This window comes from Sinohyriopsis cumingii, chromosome 2 (genome assembly GCF_028554795.1).
Source record: "Sinohyriopsis cumingii isolate HCF-2022 chromosome 2, ASM2855479v2, whole genome shotgun sequence".
NCBI classification, from domain to species: domain Eukaryota; kingdom Metazoa; phylum Mollusca; class Bivalvia; order Unionida; family Unionidae; genus Sinohyriopsis; species Sinohyriopsis cumingii.
The window spans coordinates 16,643,678-16,663,582 of record NC_142962.1 but is presented as its reverse complement, the minus strand read 5'-3'; the positions used below and the strand labels follow the sequence as shown (position 1 = coordinate 16,663,582).

Genomic DNA, 19,905 nt, shown 5'->3' with positions numbered 1-19,905 from the left:
CTCTAATTATTCAAAGAGTTTACATGAAGAAAAAAAATTATAAATTACATTTATGGTTGACTACTCCTTATTAAATATAACATCCATTAGAATGTTCTTTGTTTCTATACAAAATTTTACAAATTAGAGGCATACTTAAGTGGAGTGTATGGAGTGATGATAACAATACCATGTATTTATAACAGAATGTCCTTTATATTCACTGACAGAATGTACATAGATAACTCAGCATCAAAATAAATAAAAAATTCAAGAAGAAACTAGAAATGTCTAATGTAATACAAATGCTCCAACAACGTGCCTAAGAACTGGTCTTAACACATTAACCCCTGGAGCTTTTTGTCATTTTTGCCTAAAAATCGAGTAGGAAACACATTTTGAAAGCTATTTCTGAATAGACTCAAAAACACCAAATCCCCAGTCATCTTTCAATAACATACTGCCTAATGGTGTTAGAAACATTGCTTTTCATTGGCTATTTGACTTGCGCATGAGCAGAAGGGTAAAAGTTGGACTTTTTTTTTTTTTTGCTAAACGGAGCCATCATTTTTGTATGGAGACCACTCTTTATTCCAAATGCCCATCTTATCCTACTTTTTGCAAAGGCTCATCTGTCTGTTTGCAGTTCATACTGGTTTGCCTTAGATCTGAGACCAAAATGTCTAAAATCCGGACACACAATCAGATTCCAACCACGGGCAAATGTTGGGTAAAAAAACGTCGGGTCCAAAAAATGAGGTTTTTCTATATGTATTTTGTAGTGCAACTAGATATTCCAGATTATTTGGTATCATTGTTGAGCTACATATGTCTACCTTTCTATAATACCACCCACTTTATTGTATCATGCATGACCATGACGCTACAGAGCTCGTCAGTAGGCTACTACCTCCTGAAATGTTAAGTCGTCGCTAGGGGTTAATGTGTTAAAAGAAAACAATGTGACTGATGGACAGGTTTGCATATGGACAAGGGCAATACTATAGACCTCTATCACTGTTCTGCAGGAAAACCTTATACTGAGAGCACACTCCAATAGTCCATATGACATAAGAGCACACTCCAATAGTCCATATGACATGAGAGCACACTCCAATAGTCCATATGACATAAGAGCACACTCCAATAGTCCATATGACATAAAGGTTCAGATAGATTTCATTTAACTGTATCAATATTCCTGACAGTAACAAGTTTCTGTTTTACTTACCAGTGTGCTGAATGCCATTTGATTGGCGGTCCCTGTATCAATATTCCTGACATTAAAAAGTTTCTGTTTTACTTACCAGTGTGTTGAATGCCATTTGATTGGCAGTCCCTGCAAACTTAAGACCAATCACCATACTGGCTCCAGCAATCACATTACAATATGCCTGGCTGGAAGTGAAACCAAAATAAATTTTACAAATTTCAAATGTCACAAAATGCAGTTCAAAAGCTATCATACTAAAGTAATAAACTATGCAGAATTTTACAGAATTTGGGAATTTCTCAATTTAATCAGGTCCATAAATAGTGTTGGTTAACATTCTGAAACCTGAATTATTCAAATGACAAATTAACTTAAGCCATTTAACTGCTCACATTACCTTTGTATTGCTTGCAAATATTCAGTAAATTAAAATTGTTCAGATGAATTGAGTCAAAGTAACTTTACTCTCATCAATTACTAGTATTAAACAATAAATCCTGAGTACTATAGACCGTTCAGTTTAATATATTATTCTGCCCCTTTAAGAGTCACCTTATTAGCGCGTCACTTATTGAAATAGAGCTTTATTTATGATCATCATCTGTCCATCTGTGGACAGTTTGGTTTATATGGCATAACTTCATGAAGGATACTTAGATTTCAACCCAACTCAGCATTCATCTTTATCTTAACTCTGACAAGTCGGATTTGCAGTTCTATCATCATTTATTGGAGTTATGGCCCCTGACTATCTTGGCATTAGCTGTATAACACTTAATACAAGACCATGAACCAACTTTCCTTTCAGTATGTTTATCAACATGTATATATCTGTATTTTGTACCTGACCTTGTCCAAAATCAAGTTCACTGTGTACTTGGTCAGGGACACTTATTCTATAAACAACAGAGCATATAGATAAAAAAGATCTCCCGAGTGTGGATTAAATAGTCTGATCATTACTAATGTAAACATGTTTACCAGAATTTGAGTTAAAAGACAGTCTTGATTCTGACCCTAGAAACTTCTGAAATGAAAGTTTCCATTAAGTCAAAGAGTCAGAAAATGGTTGTTGTTGTTGTTGTTGTTGTTGTTGTCGGGTTTAACGCCATTTTTCAGCACACGATAGGCTATACATGGCGGCCAGTATTAATGGTGGAGGAAGAACCCGGGAAAACCTCGGAAAGAACCACCGACCCACGAGAAGCTACTGGCAAGCTTTCTCACATACCCACATTGGCTGAATCCGAGACTCGAACCCACGCAGACAGAGGTGAGATGGCAGTGATCCATAACGGACAGCGCTTTAGACCACTCGGCCACTCGGGGCCCCCAGAAAATGGTAATTGTGACCTAGGTCAAATAGAGGAGTATATAATCTTGTTATATAGAAATTACTAATTCTTGCCTCAACATCTTGAAGAAGAATCAGTCTCACTGTTGTGTTCTGATTTTCATACAGGTGGAATTATTTATTCAAATTATTATTCACTGGAAATACAAAGTGCTTATCAATAATATCCTTGGACAGACATATTAATTTCGAATTATAGTGAATTTAGACAAGGACTTTTTTGGATTATATTAATATGACACATCAAAAGACTTAGCACAACATCACACTCCAGACCCTTGGTATATTACCATGTTCAAGACTATAGGCACAAAAACACATTCAATATTGGAACTTATTTGGTATACCGATGGAATTCTTCCGGAACTTTATACATTTGGACTTGTGATAAAACTTTTAGGACCATTTGGGATTAAATTCAAAACACTAAAGTTAAATTTTCACTTTGTATTCCAGGGAAATATATTTACTGTTGAATCTGACAAAATGTTTTGGGTTTTTGCTCTTTCTGTTAGTTTAATATGATAGAGTTGTAACAATTAGTATAAACAACATGGAGTTCTATTAGCTATGTGAAATCAATTAATTAGTTTATGCTGACATTTAAAATGGCTATCTTGAGAAATTAACCAGTGTACATTTATTGATGGATTTAGCTATGGTGGTTTATGAGTGTAATTCAAGTTATGAAACTTTAGCTTGCATTTGTTTATGATGAATATATGCCTTTCATACTGAAAGTGAGGCAACTCCAAATGTACTGATGCATGAATCTGAGAATACTGCAAGTCAACTTGATTTATATTAAAAGTTTATTTATCACAAATTTACTGACTTTGAGTTCTCAAGATCTTGTATCCATTAATATTTAAATCCATTAGACTAATATTTGTGTAGGTCAATGGAGATAATTCTCAAGAAAAAACGACCACTGCTAATGCAATCCCTTTACCCCAACTGTTATCCAAAATATTAGTCTACCTTGATATTTCATACCCTTGCTGATTCTGTGATCAAGATTTATGGACCCCACTGCTTAACAGTTATTGAGTGAAAAGTGTATGATTGACAAAAAAAATATGAATGCTAGTTTTCAAAAGCAATTATATCTTACTATCAAGTGCCAGAACTGTGTAAATTATGGTCCAAAACTGCCGAACGTAAATCTGAGAACTTGTAAATAAAGCATTCAAAGTGATCTCAGATGCATTGCTACTCTAAGTTGGTCCATGGCCATAACTGTAAAATCTGGTAAAAAATCAGCTCCTTTTTAAACTCATACAAATACAAGTCAAATCTGCTCATCAGTGAACTCATCTGACATCTTGTTGAAATGAAGTTTCACAACTTTAAATCTAAGAAAATTTGAATGCAAGAGTGTTCTAAGGCAGTGCATTTAGAAATATACATTAATCTAATTTTTGTTCACTCTATAAAAACAATATCTGGATTAATCTGTTGCTCGGCTCACCAAAATCAAAAAGAGTTAGCTTATTTGAAAAACCTGTGAACAGAAAATCAAATGAAGCCATAAACCTAACCTTCTACTGCCTTTACAGACACATTCTGAATACTAAATGAGTCATGACCCTAATGAAAAGGGATGCAACTCTTTGTTTTCTGCAGACATTGCTTTCATTCACAGGCAAATAGACGAAGATATCTAACTATACCTCACACTAGCACAAAAGACTACTTCCATTACTGCTGTAATAACACAACTACTATTCCCACCATCTAGCAAATGAACTACTTCAACCCTAATGATAAAAATGGCCTCACTTTCAAATGTAACATATTAATTATTTGAGTTACACTGTCAACGTGACTTCAAATTTGAGTTACACTGTCAACATGACTGGAATTACAAGTACAAGTGAGATAAGAAATGTTTGAAGGATGTCAGGGTAAATATATATTACTTTGGTTAATTTTGCAATTCATATGTTAATACATGTACACATGATATTCAAATATTAACCTGAATATTTTATGCTAGATATGTATCAATATTGCTATATAAAATTATTTTTGGATGAATATGCAATATTATATCAAGAACTACGAATAAAGAATACATGTACAATAATTGTGGGACTTTTTCATCATCTGCTAAGTGTTAACATCAACAATGATGACGACTGCTACAAATACAATGCAAAGATTTCCGATGAAATGCTAACAAGGCTTGTGGTACATATAAGAAGACTACCAATTCACTCTGAATAGACTGACTTGATGCGATGAAGTGCATATTTTAATATTTCAGAAATGGAAATTTGTTCAGTAGTTGCAATTTTTCTCCATATGCATGCCAACAATTGGGTCAATGAAAGTACTCACTCTTTCAAAGTCCAAACTCCAGACCAAATTTTGCAAATCTCCTGATCTGTCCTAAACTGACCTTTCTGTTCTGTCTCATGTGTGCTTTATTGTATAATTTAAAGCTATTCATGAAAACTTCTGTTTATTTAACAATTAATAATTCAATGCTTGATGATTATCATTAATTTCTTTAAAAGTAAGGTGAAATCATGAATGTTGGAAAATCTAGGTAAATCAATAAATAACACTTAATCTTGACTTTAGCTGCTTATTTAACATCTACCACATTTACATTTGCAGGTCCAAATTTTCAGATTAGATTGTAGTCCACAGAACTACCAGGAAAATAATCTAATAGCACTGCAAAAATTAAGCAGTCCAAAGAAGACACTTCAATATGAAACTTAGCTTCAAGATTATTCTTTAATCTTTAAATGTATCACTAAAATATAACATTCTTTTTAAAATATGTCTGTACTTAAATTTGAAAAGTGCCGAACAATTTATGATTCAGGTATTCCCTGGGATCTAGGAACAAGATTGAGTCAGACCCTGAAAGGATGTACCAAATGGTTAATAGTATAGACATACCGTATATACTCACGAATAAACCCTTTCTCGTATAAGCCGACCCCCCAAACTGAATAGGTAAAAATATTAAAAAGTGCATGACCCACACATAAGCAGACCCATAAGTTCTTACATCACAAGATACACAAAGTGAGTTCTAAATACATTTATTTAGGCAAACCACATTACTAAAATAAATAGTATCTTCAACTTAACGAAAATGAAAGTAAAAAAGCTAATTTATATGTTGAAATAAAAACAATTTATCTTCAATGTTAAGTCTTAAATTAAATAATAAAATCCTCGTACTAGAATCCTTAATTATACAAGTTCTATCACTTTTAGAATCCTTCAAAATCTGGCTTGGTATTGGAATTGCCAAACAGTTCATAAAACTCAGCTTCTGTTATGGGTGTGCTGCATTGTATACGTTGTCATTGTCATCCGATAGTGTGTCGTACTGCTTCTCATTCTCCTTGTCATTGTCTGATTCAAATATGGCATCATCCTCAGTTCTATCCAAAGCATTGCTGATACAGCACTTTCGAAATGATTTGGCAATGGAATTGACTTGCCAATGGAATTGAGTCCCATGCATCTTTAACCCATTTGGCATCCAAGTCGATGTCTGGTATCATGAAATTCTCGCCTTTTGTCATCTTCACTGCACCTGAACAAACCCAATTGAACCACATCTTTTGTAACCTGTCCTTAAACCACCTGTTAAGGCAAACATCAAGAGGTTATAACACTGATGTTAAACCTCCTGATATCACAGCCAATGTAGTTTTCATTTTCTTTTTGGCCTTTTTTACTTTGTCTGTCTTGTGTGCTCGAAACATGTCACAGACAAGCATTGACGTTTTCTGAAGAAGTGCACCTGATCTCTTGTTCAAGATTTTCTCCAACCATTCAACTGTTCCACTTTCGCCCATTCATCCCTTTTCATGTGCATGAACACGATGACACCAGCAGGAAACTGCATGCTTTTGAGCAGCATCTTCCTTTTAAACATCATGACAAAAGGCAGCTTTGATCCATCAGCTAAACAGGATAAAACAACTGTGAAATTGGTTTTTTCATGGCCGGTCGTTTTTATCAGAATAGTTTTCTCACCAACAACATTGACTGTTTTATTGCTTTGTAAGTCAAAGGTCATAGGCGTCTCATCCATATTTCCGATTTGTGAGTTTGAATGAGCACTCCTTCCTGCGTTTAGTGATGAACTGCTTAAGTGATTCAATTTTTTCTTCCAAGCATTTTAATGGTTCTTGTGCAATCTTCTTTTGCTACCTGAGGCAGAAACCAACAGGTATATAAAAGGAGAACACCAACAGGCTGATGCAACAAATTCTGAATCTGCCATCTTGTCATCTTTCGCCATCTGCATAGCATGCAGACGAATTGTTGTTTGTGTGACAATGTATCCATTTTGTCAACATTCACTTACAAAACCAGTGAGTTTTTTCTTCAATTCAGGGAACAAGGCAATCCTAGTCTGACGAGTCTTCTTGGTTCTTGGTATTTCTTCTAATGTTGCATTGCTTTTCTGCTGTTCCCGTACTTGCTTCTTGTTCACACAAATTTACATGCTGTAGCACAGTTGTTACTTTCTTCTGCATATTCAGTAACGTTAGGTTTGAATACCAAAATATGATTGGTTTTCAGCATGGATACTGTTCAAGTATTTTGACAGTTATAACTTTGAGCAGAAACCATGTCCACTACCTTATCTCTTAAACAATACATCAGAGAGTTGGTATCTTTAAGTAAAGTCATTGGCATTGTGCAACAGAACAAACCCATTACATGAGGCATTTACCACAGATTAACTGGTAGTTATTGTACAACACTCTACTACTAACAAACAACTTTGCTTTACAAACAACTAAACAACAGTATAAGATAAGCAGTGGCTGCATTTTACTTCTAAAGATACCTGTCAAAGAAATCCCACTCGTATATTGCTACTTGCCTGTTATTTACCTTTCCTAGTCATGCGTGCAACAAACCCCTATGAAGCCTCTCACTACAGTTGCTTTAAGACTATCATACATGCATTTCTACTCTTGATACCAAACTGTTTCTGTCGTAAATACCTTCAGTATCATAATTCTCAAATCTTTTTATTTAATTTAGTTTCATATTAACACTGAAATAAACTAGCATGTATTTGCATGGTACCGTAGAGTTTAATGATTACTGATTAGTTGAGGGTTAAATACTTGACTGAAAGATTACTAATGTATGGCTGCATTTTCTGGTGGATGGACATCTGTCAAATTGACGTAAAGTATCATAATACACGTTTTTCATTTATTATCCTACCAGTTAAGTGAGAAAAAATATTTGTTTCACTTCAAGACAGCACATATCATATGAGCCATGTGGCATCATTAGGCATGTGATCTCATCTTCAGCGATCGACAGCAACAATAAATATCAGTAATCAACAAAAAATGCTTTACAATTTTCAGACTTAGACTTCGCCCACAGATAAGCCAACCCCGCTTCTTCCAGGCTTTATTTTTTCCTAAATTATTTGGCTTATACACAAGTATATATGGTAAGAGATGTCAATGCATATTACAATGGGATCTGGGAACAAGCTTTGTTAGACCCAAAAAGGATGTACCCAATAATTAACAGTATAGACCTATGATATGCCATTATAACAGTATAGACCTATGATATGCCATTATAACAGTATAGACCTATGATATAAAACACACTTAAAGATCTGGATCTACAATGTTTGCTATAACAATCAGAAAGAAACAAGGAGGCCATGACCTTCTAAATAAGCCCACAATTTAAGCATTGCTGTAAAACATGACCCCATGGTCAACAAGGTGAAAGAGCACATCACTGAATGAACTAACCTCATAATGATTTACTTAAAAGTATGAAGAAAATCCATGTCGGGGTTTAGGAAAAATAAGCAAATTGGAAATAAACCGAAATCTTAATGCCAAATTTCTATGACTGTGACCATAACCCCAAGGTCCCAGGTACAAGTCTGTGTGTCATCACATGAATTGTCTTAGCTTCATGATGATTCATCCCAAGTATAAACAAACTCCATACGGGGCTAGAGGAAAAGAGAAGCAAAAGAAAACACTTTTACAAATTCCTCATTGTGATCTTCTATGACTATGACTTTGATCCCAATATCAAAGGGCCAGGCCATCATGTCAGAGTAACTGTCTTAGTTTCATAACGATGTTTATGAAGTATAAACAAAATCCATCAAAGAATTTAGGAAATAATCAAACCCTTAACTGTTAATGATGATGCTGATGCCATTGTCAGTAAAATAGTGACTGCTATATCTTGTTTACCCACTAATGTGGGTCAACAACAACAACAAAAACAGATACTTATCTGCTGATGAGTTATGCTGCGGCTACATTGTTTTTGCAGTTGTGTACGATATATATAATATGGTAACTATTAGAATCTGACCTCCATTTATCATGGCATTTAATACAGCTCATCTCCAGAGCGTTATAAAAATACAGTGATGTCAACAGGAGTGCTTTTATGGAGTACAGTCAGCAATATATCTGTGAATCAGACTTTAGATTTTAAGCTTGCAACTGAGCGAACAGCAATATATCTGTGAATCAGACTGCAGATTTTAAGCTTGCAACTGAATGAACAGCAATATATCTCACACTTAAGATTTTAATACAATACATTTTAGTGAAAGAAACACAGTAAATTACTGCATGCTGCAAAAGTAGATCAGGGTCCATGTTTGTTCAATTTCTGATTTCAAGTAAACGTTATCATTTTCTTGTTAGCAAATAATGGTAGCACTGATTCTATGTTGTTTTTTTCATGTTTACTTTCAGGTGAACAGTACAATAATGCATCTCCCCAATCTATGTGTATATTGTGTCCCTAACAAAAAGTTGGTTGTTCCTGCTTGGGAACCCATGATTTGCATTCATGTATATACATGAACGACGCATGTCTTGAGGTGTATATTTCTGTTTGGGTGTTGATATGCGTAAATGCAAGAAATGGGTAAGTCAAATATGCAAAAAATGGAAGTAGACTGTATCAACATTTATCTGCTGTACATTATGGCAGATCAGGTTCAATGGTGTTTGTTCCATGTTTGATTTCAAATAAACAAAATAAACAATTATCTACATTAAGACCAATCAAGCTCTATGCTGTTTACAGTGTGAAAGGCCAATCAAGTTCTATGCTGTTTAGAGTGTGAAAGGCCAATCAAGTTCTATGCTGTTTACAGTGTGAAAGGCCAATCAAGCTCTATGCTGTTTACAGTGTGAAAGGCCAATCAAGCTCTATGCTGTTTACAGTGTGAAAGGCCAATCAAGCTCTATGCTGTTTACAGTGAGAAAGGCCAATCAAGCTCTATGCTGTTTACAGTGTGAAAGGCCAATCAAGTTCTATGCTGTTTACAGTGTGAAAGGCCAATCAAGTTCTATGCTGTTTACAGTGTGAAAGGCCAATCAAGTTCTATGCTGTTTACAGTGTGAAAGGCCAATCAAGCTCTATGCTGTTTACAGTGTGAAAGGCCAATCAAGCTCTATGCTGTTTACAGTGTGAAAGGCCAATCAAGTTCTATGCTGTTTACAGTGTGAAAGGCCAATCAAGCTCTATGCTGTTTACAGTGTGAAAGGCATTATACAAGGCAAATTATGGTAAAAGACAATAAAAGCAAGACAGCAGTGAAAAGTCAGTTCTACTTTTGTAGTGTCAAGCATGCATCTAATTTTAATGACTGTTATCGTTTATCTAGCAAATATTTCAAGAAACAATTCTAAATACCAAATTACAGAATTGCATGTTGCTTGCAGTCTTAGGCATATCAAGGAGTGAGATACAACACACGAGATAAATTGCACATGATACAACATGGGTTCATGCATGCACAAATGCATATGCATGCATACACACAATTGGTAATGCAATGTGGGTATGTGAGAAAGCTTGCCAGTAGCTTCTCGTGGGTCGATGGTGCTTTCCAGGGTTTTTCAAGGCACTTCCTCCACCACTGATACTGACCACCATGTATAGCCCATCTGGTGCTGAAAAATGGTGTTAATCTCTACAACAACAACAACTGGTAATGTGTAGATACTTCTTAAGGAAATAAACCTGCCTATAAGACCTACCTCATTGTTTCATAGTCTATGGAACTATCATCATCTTCACCCTCCTCCTTCTTCTGGAAAGCATACTTTGTCAGGATCTAAATAGATAAAAATGTATCCAATAATTGTATTCTATCTTCAATACACAAGGTCAATGATATGACACTGCAGTAACCCATTTTGTATCTTAGCAAAAATATCATGAGATGTGATGCATACATCATACAAGGTGAATCCCACATATGGCCATCACAGTAATTGATCATACAACATTATAAGGATCTGACTGAATTTTCACCTTGTGCCTATTAAATGGTCTTGAGCAGGGGTCTCAAACTCAAACCACCCTGAGGGCCACATGAGGGCATTTTTGATGGCCCAAGGGCTGCACCACCTTTGCTATCTCTCAGGACACCTTGTGACACCAATCTTTGCAGGCCACAGGATACAGCTTGGCAGGCCACATGCAGCCTGTGGGCTGCATGTTTGAGACCCCTGGTCTAGAGGTTTGTTGAATTGCATGAATGCATGTATTAGGGTTTAATGGCACATCAGTAATAATGGCTATATGGTGCCAATTAAAGGTACAGTTTGAAAAATGTAAATATAAAGAATTGCATAAAAGAAAATAGGTTACAACATATATGGAAATGCTAAAAGTGAAAAAACATTTTTTTAAATAAAATCCTTCAAATATAGGGTCAAAGACAATAATCATAGAAGCCACTTGCATTTCATGAGCTGAAATCTTTATTAGCGTACCTGATCCTGTGATAGTTCTGACTACACTGATTTAAAAACTCCCTTTGGCCATATGGACAGTACTTGTGGGGTTATGCCCTGCATTTCCAACAAGGGTGGCAAAAGTCAATTAAAGTTGTGAATATTGTCTGGGTGTCTCAGATAACATCTGAGGGTATGTACAGCGTGCTGCAGCTCTGCATCTCTCAAAAGATAAATCAAGGAAGGAAGCAACAAATTATATCATTAGAATGACTTGACTGTCAGAACGCTACTGCATGTAGTTCAGATCTATGGATACTGTATGTAGCTCAATGAGTAACAGCTAACATAAATTGCAAATCATGAACGATAGCTGCTTCTGAGTGGGGAAAATGGTGACTCAAACTTTGGCCATGTCAAAATCCAGCAGAGATTCCATTTGGGAATAAAGTGAGCAAGCATGGTCTGGTTAATATGTCAAAATTGGACCACAAGTTGAGATTACCATATTGCAGGCAAAATCATCTCTTGCATTAAGCCTGAATATGTCTAGGATCATGGAACAGCGTCCTTTGATTATCAAAGGGGACAACACCTTGTCTTCAAAGAGAAGGAGAAAGGTGTCTGCCTCAGGAAATGCATGCTAAGTGGTGTAACGTCACTGATGTGATGCCAATCACTGACAGCAAAAGATTTCCTGTGTGTGTCCTCAAAGTGTCTTCATCTGCTACAATCTTCGCCACGACTGAAGCTTCAAACTCCATTTTGATCAGGACATCCCTGAAAGGAACCTGGAGTGAAGGAGTTCCTCTGGACATAACTGGAATAGTGGTAATCTCGACTGCTTGAGCAAAATGGAGGTCACTATAATTTGTCTGGGTACACAATTGCTACATCGAGCAAACTCTTGATCCAGGATGTTAGAGCAATCAGAGCTACTACAGTCTGTGCCCCTTATTTCTTAATTACCTTAATAGTCAAAATTTATGGAGGAATGCTATACACCATTACCTCTCAACTTATTAAAAGAGCATGTACAGCAAATGCTTCTGGGATGGGGGGGAAAAACGAAAAAGAAATGACAAGCATCAGATTGACCCAAAGCACAAACCCAAGAGAAGAGTTTCTTCATGTTGTGCACCAAAAACCACAATTATTGAATGTCTTATTGTTATGCTCATGCAGGAGCATCACCATCTCTGTGGCAATTAGTGAGGGCACAAGGGCTTAGATTATGACTGTATGAATTGGTATATGACAGTGCACATTGGACACGTCAAGACTGATCATGTACTTGTCTTGTTTCTATCAGAGGTCTCAATTGCCACTGGGCGTGGTAACCACAAATGTTCTGGAAACACCCTGTGTGTACAATTTTCATATTATCTGTACTGCCTTTACAAGCAGAAAACTATTGTAAAAACTATTCCATCACTTGGGAGTTCCTTCCTGAAGGCAGGATGATGAACATGGAGGGGTTTGGACAATGAAATCCGGAGACCTTTTGATATGATTAGGATCACCTTACATTTGAGAGAATGCTTGGTCCAAATATGATGAAAAGGGAGAAGTCTTGAGCCTGAGGTGGGTCACTAGAGGATATGGGTGATGGGGTTTCACTGACAACTGACTGAAGACCTGGAAAAGGAGAAATGATGTTCCTCTCCTACCTGCCTAATTGCGAAAATAGGGGTATATGACCACTATAGTTTGCATCACCAGGAGAAATAAAGAAAAACCTGCCATTGTTGAGAATCGCCATCGCAAATCCTCTGGCAACAATCACCCCTCTTCTTGTATGATCCCTAACAAGGTCATGCAGAGATAGGAGAATGCACTGAAAGTTAAAGGGCATATCCCTAACAAGGTCATGCAGAGATAGGAGAATGCACTGAAAGTTAAGGGCATATCGCTAACAAGGTCATGCAGAAATAGGAGAATGCACTGAAAGTTAGAGGGCGAATCCCTAACAAGGTCATGCAGAGATAGAAGAATGCACTGAAAGTTAAAGGGCATATTCCTAACAAGGTCATGTAGAGATAGGAGAATGCACTGAAAGTTAAGGGCATATCGCTAACAAGGTCATGCTGAGATAGGAGAATGCATTGAAAGTTAAAGGGCATATTCTTAACAAGGTCATGCAGAGATAGGAGAATGCAATGAAAGTTAAGGGCATATTGCTAACAAGGTCATGCAGAGATAGGAGAATGCACTGAAAGTTAGAGGGCATATTCCTAACAAGGTCATGCAGATAGGAGAATGCACTGAAAGTTAATGGGCATATCCCTAACATGGTCATGCAGAGATAGGAGAATGCACCGAAAGTTAAAGTGCACATCTCTAAAAAGGTCAAGCAGAGATAGGAGAAAGCACTGAAAGTTAAAGGGCATCTCTTGTGCCTCTTGCTTTCTCACCTCCTCAGTTCGAAAGCCTAACAGAAGTGTGGAACCGAAAGGGAGGGAATGCCTAGAAAAATCAAAATGGCAGTTAGTGGCCTTCTTAGCAAGATTAAAAAAATCATCTATTGCAAGAGGTCAAATACTTGAAGCTGTGGACTGTTTCTAGACCAGGTACATGTGGATAAAATATATCTGTACATGATGTGTTACTGGGATCATGAATGCTCCAAGAGATGCGCCGTTAATTTTGCAATCTTTAACATATGTGGCAAGATTCATCATCTACATCCACTAAGGCATGGACCCTGTAGGACGAATTGATTAAATGTGGAGGAGGATATTCCAATAGAGACAAAATGCTATAGATTTCCTCAATTACTGCTGTTAACTAATTTCTGTCCTTTCCATTGTCGGATCAACATGTTTTAAGAATTTCCATTTGACATTCAACATGGGGATTGTCCTCCTGAACTCCCCAAATCGAGGGATACATCCAAATACTTCCAGCGCACAATGTATTGCGGCATCGTCTGTGTATAAATACCTCACCGTAGGTCAAAACCTCTACATTATGCAACGTCTTGTCATTGAGTGGTTTACTTTAAGGACTTGCACACCTTCATCTGTAGAGGTATGTGAGTTATTAATTTCCTGTGTATAAATTATAACTATCATACTATCATGTTTATTTTTGTTATAAGTATCGTACTACCACATTTATTTTTGTATTTTCTATGTAGCTTCGGCTTACATAGTATCATGCAAACATTTTCTATTTTTGTTTGTGACTTAGTAAGAGATTTATATTAGCAATATATAAAATTGTATTTTTAAGAAACATTTAGTACCGTAGGATTCTTGTCGGACACAATTTGGTTCACTTCTGAACTTGTGTATTGTTTTATAATTATTGTGCCGACAATGTAATCTGTGTAGCTTACTGTATATAATGTCATTATGTCTTATCGTATGTGCCCATGTCATGCATAGTACACGGTGTTAGATATATTTTCAGCTGACCAAAGTGATCAGAGTGATTGGAGTGACCAGTGATTGGAGTCGCAGCTGTATAGCTGACCAGAGTGATCCGAGTCAACGTGGTACCAGGTGCAGAGCTAACCATAGAAGTTGACCATATCAGCTGTGAAGCTGAACCATAGCAGCTGTAGAGCTGCGTAAACAGTGTTGCTGGTCGAGTAGCAGGTGATCTGGCACTGCTGACCGAGATTGGTGGGCACTGATAGTGTGACTGGTAGCTAAGTGTGCTGATGACTGAGTGTGTAACTCCATATATGTAATCTTTAAGCCATGGGCTAATCTTTGGAGTTTGTAATACCCAGTGTGTTTTTGGGACTGTAAAGATATTTTGTACATCTGTCCCTTTGTTTTCATCATTTTCACTATTTCAGTGAATACATTTTTACTATTAGAGTAAAACACATCATTCTTTCGTTGTGAAATCACTGTGAATCATTCACCCCTTGTCCTTGTACTGTGTCGGGTCATTTATTTGTATTTTCATTATTTAGATCGTGCAGATTATGTTAATTGATCGAGTATTTGGATATTATATGCACATATTAATCATAATTCATTTCTCATTCAAGTCATTTGTCATTAAACATTGTATTTGTGTCACCATCAAAAGTGTCCTGTTGTAAATCCAAAATCCCACCCGGATATCTTGTTAGACATGTGTTTGCCAATGTGCAGTTGTATGTATTGATATGTCTGGTTTCCAACCTCCATGGCCTTAAATCATCTGCATTTCTTGCATTTGGATATCATCTTTGTAACAAAGGGAACAAACAACTGCATAAAATAAATATATATAAACTGAAATAAATGTAAATTGCATTAATGAAACGGCTTAGTTGAGAGTTGATAAGCACAGTGAACGAAATTTTCTCCAGTGAAACTAATGTAGCCAACAGAAATCACAGTTGACAATAACAAACTTTACAATAATTGCAGAAATATTTATAAATTCACCAAAATGTTGCATGCACTAAATGAAAACAACATTCTGACTTGCAATACCACTGAAAATAAATGATGAATAATAAAATTCAAGAAAAAGATTAAATCGATTCTTCAGAAGACATCTTTACAGCATGACAGTGAAAGTGAAAACTGGTACATCTGGGTATTACAGTAAGCAACTAGTGGGTAAACAGGGGATTTAACCTGTAACATTTGCTCTCTCTGTCTCTGTATATATATATATATATATATATATATATATATATATATATATATATATAAAATGCATGGCCAGTTTTCATCAATACGGGAGGACTGGATTTGGCGGTAGCAGAGAAAGTTGTCCTAATGTAATGTAATCAGGCAATGTAACTGATGGAGAAACTATGTTCCCTCACAAAGTCCAATATTTTCTGTGATGGATTCTTTAATCAAGTTCCCTCATAAAGTCCGAGATTTTCTTTGATGGATTCCTTAATCAAGTTCCCATAAAAAACTCACCAAAGTGTTGATGAAAAAATTATGATTTGTCATATAATAACAAAAAATTACATTTATGTTAAATTTATATGAAATTTATGAACTTTGCGGCATAATTTTCATCTTGTGGCTTGAATTTTACATGAATTGCATACTCATGTTAGAGCAGGTAGAAAATGAGACCTGTAGACAATGAAACCTGTAGACAATGAAACCTGTAGAAGTTAAAATAATTTTTTTAAATGAACACATGGAAGATGTTTGCAACCCATCTATTCAAGTCACAAACACAAAACTGCAAAGCATCCATGTTGATGAAATCTGATTACTTTAGTAAGGTCAAATTGTCATGATTTAAGATATATCCATACCAAAGTAAGGCACAAGACGCATATCTTTAAATTGAAACCAAACAATTTTGTAAAAAAAATCTTCAAGAAATAGATTCCTACCATCAATTAATACTCTGTGTTTTCATTTTAACAGTTTGATCCAGTAATCTGATTTTCTGTACCCATCATTTATCTTTGAAATCTATGCACAATAACCCTGAAAAGTTTAATGTAACAGCCGGCCATCTGAATCAAAGTTTTATAAAGTTTCAATCAAATTCAATTATTACATTCTGTTGGAAGCTACACCAATTTTGCATATATATTTATCTTCTTGTGAATCAATGCATATTTCACATTTCAATAAAACTGTCTGCTGATCTTGTATGCCTATAAGACCAACTACATAAGGCTCCTTAAAACTTTCAAAGTCTAATACCAAACAGTTGTTAGGTGTAGTCAGGAGCAATGATATGAAATTCTTTACTTTCATATTCTGAAGCATCAAAACCTTTTGAAAGTATGAAAGAATTTAAACCATGCTTTTTGAACAATTTATTATACTTCATGTGTTATTGTCACTTGCTTCACCTTTGTGCACGTATAGAATATATCATCATCTATTATTTTTTATGTGTTTCAAAATGGTTAATGCATTTACCATTTTAATGCATGGCACCTAATTTTGCCATTTCGGATTATTATGCAACTGTTGTTAATGAACTACAACTTTCTGATATACACACCAAAAATTGGGCAGCATAAATGGCAAAATACATAGGTATTCTCAGGGTTAAAATACAAATATGATTTTTTTCATGACAAAATCTTTAATGTTTACCACCAAATGTCCAGAAAGTCAACAAAAAGTCCAGAAAGTTGGATTTTTTTTCAGGAGGTAACAATAATATTGAACAACATGATAGGATAGATAACCACACAACAGCTATTTATAAAGATGACCTTCTCCTCCCCTTACAGCCAGCCATTCCACCCACTTTGACACTAATGAATGACAAACAAGTGAAGAGACTTTTAAATTTTTGAACTTAACTTTCCTTGGCAAAAAGCTTTTGTTACTTTTCCATTACATGGCAAGATAAAAAAAGATTTTTCAAGAATTATCCTTGACTGTGGGAACCCTGTATTATAACTGAGCTACCTTCCTGAAACAAAGAAGTAGCAGTAGTAGAAGTACTAGTAGTAGTAGTCTCCTGTTGCAATACATGTATACATATCAGTGAAATCATCCTGGGGCCTGGTTGAACAAACAAATCATAAACAAGTTATCCTGGTTTACAGCATTGTATGTGATTATTGCAGTTGTTATGCTTGATATCAAAATTTGATCTTTTCTTCTCCTTTTAACCATGTGCAATTAGAAAGTGAAATTGTATCTTTATGCCAAACCTCAACAGTGGCATTCATCCACCCATCAGACCTGTGTAAAGTTTTGTGATTAAGTCAATTGCTGAAACTGTGGTGGGATAAGTCAGTTGCTGGAACAGTGGTTGGATATCTATGTTAAATGAACATATTGTTAGTTGTTGGAAGCTTTAATGCTGGCACAGTGGTGGGGTATCTACATTACATGCACATACTGCTAGTTGTTGGCTGCTTCATTGCATAATAACGCAGTGACAAAGTTGTATAAAACTCCAACTATGATTTGACTTACCTCAGGTATGTTTGATTTGATGTAATCAAATGTTGGAAGGACTTTATCCCACATCACCAATCCTCTGCTTAGAGTCTGCAAGGCAAGGAAATTGTTGTTTTACATTCTGCACCATCATAGGAAAACAAGTTATAAAAACAGATGGACATCTCTAATTTGCACATATCATATTCTTCCAAAACTCTGATGCAGCCTACTGATCAACATGGCAACAAATATCAACAGAACATATGTAGTAGTCATCCAAACAGCCTTGAGCCAAGTAAAAAAATCAATGTCAATTCAACATCAACTGTCAGCACTCTCCATAAATAAAGACCTCAATGTAACATATAGACCCAGTCAGTCAGCAGTCTCTATAAATAAAGTCCTCAATGTAACTTAAAGACCCTGTCAGCACTCTTCATAAATAAAGTCCTCAATGTAACTTATAGACCCAGTGTGCACTCTCCATAAATAAAGTCCTCAATGTAATGTAAAGACCCAGTCAGCAGTCTATAAAGTCCTCACTCTAACTTATAGACCCAGTCAGCAGTCTTCATAAATAAAGTCCTCAATGCAACTTACAAACCAGGTCAGCAGTCTTCATAAATAAAGTCCTCAATGTAACTTAAAGACCCAGTGTGTACTCTCCATAAATAAAGTCCTCAATGTAACTTATAGACCCAGTGTGCACTCTCCATAAATAAAGTCCTCAATGTAACGTAAAGACCCAGTTAGCACTCTATAAAGTCCTCAATGTAACTTATCAACCCAGTCAGCAGTCTCCATAAATAAAGTGCTCAGTGTAACTTATAGACCAAGTCAGCACTCTCCATAAATAAAGTGCTCAATGTAACTTATAGACCAAGTCAGCACTCTCCATAAGGTCCTCAATGTAACTTAGAGACCCAGTCAGCAGTCTCCATAAAGTCTTCAATGTAACTTATAGACCCAGTCATTCTATAAATAAAGTCCTCAATGTACCTTATAGACCCAGTCAGCAGTCTCCATAAATAAAGTCCTCAATGTAACTTACAGACCAAGTCAGCACTCTCTATAAATAAAGTCCTCAATGTAACTTATAGACCCAGTCACTCTATAAATAAAGTCCTCAATGTACCTTACAGACCCAGTCAGCAGTCTCCATAAATAAAGTTCTCAATGTAACTTATAGACCAAGTCAGCACTCTCTACAAATAAAGTCCTCAATGTAACTTATAGACCTGGTCACTCTATAAATAAAATCCTCAATGTACCTTACAGACCCAGTCAGCAGTCTCCATAAATAAAGTTCTCAATGTAACTTACAGACCAGATCAGCACTCTCTATAAAGTCCTCTATGAAACTAACAGACCCAGACAGAACTCTCAAAAAATAAAGTCCTCAATGCAACTTATGAACTCTAAGACAATGCCTTGAGCTTACATTATGCAGGGCATCAAAGTGCAAGGTGACAACATGTTGCAATTGTTTATGTTGGTCATTTCATCTAATAATAAATTAGGGTACAACTTCCATAACAATTACCTCCTATGAACAATAACATTCTGTATCCCTGCTAATCCAGCTGGCAGAGCTTGAATTTAATGCCTACAAACTCACAAATGCAAGCTTAATGTGTAAATGTGAACTGAAATTTCAATCTTCCATCTTTTTGCGAGAGCTAAATTTTACAAAGATATCCTGCTAATTATTAACTGTAACTCTTTAAAGTACCTTATTAAGCAAATCACATGATTTGGCATTGATTCCTT

The 19,905-nt window shown here is 35.9% G+C and overlaps 1 protein-coding gene across 2 annotated transcripts in view; it reads right to left on the bottom strand.

Annotated features, from left to right (window-relative positions):
• The window catches only part of LOC149804381 (anaphase-promoting complex subunit 1-like), a 253,928-nt gene that overhangs the window by 56,209 nt on the left and 177,814 nt on the right, over positions 1-19,905 (bottom strand). For both annotated transcript variants that reach the window (XM_089939582.1, XM_089939590.1), the window contains 3 exons: positions 18,169-18,243; positions 10,595-10,671; positions 1,287-1,377 (listed from right to left, as the gene is read on the bottom strand). In XM_089939582.1, the coding sequence (XP_089795708.1) occupies positions 1,287-1,377; positions 10,595-10,671; positions 18,169-18,243 (243 nt within the window). The remainder of the gene's footprint in view (positions 1-1,286; positions 1,378-10,594; positions 10,672-18,168; positions 18,244-19,905) is intronic.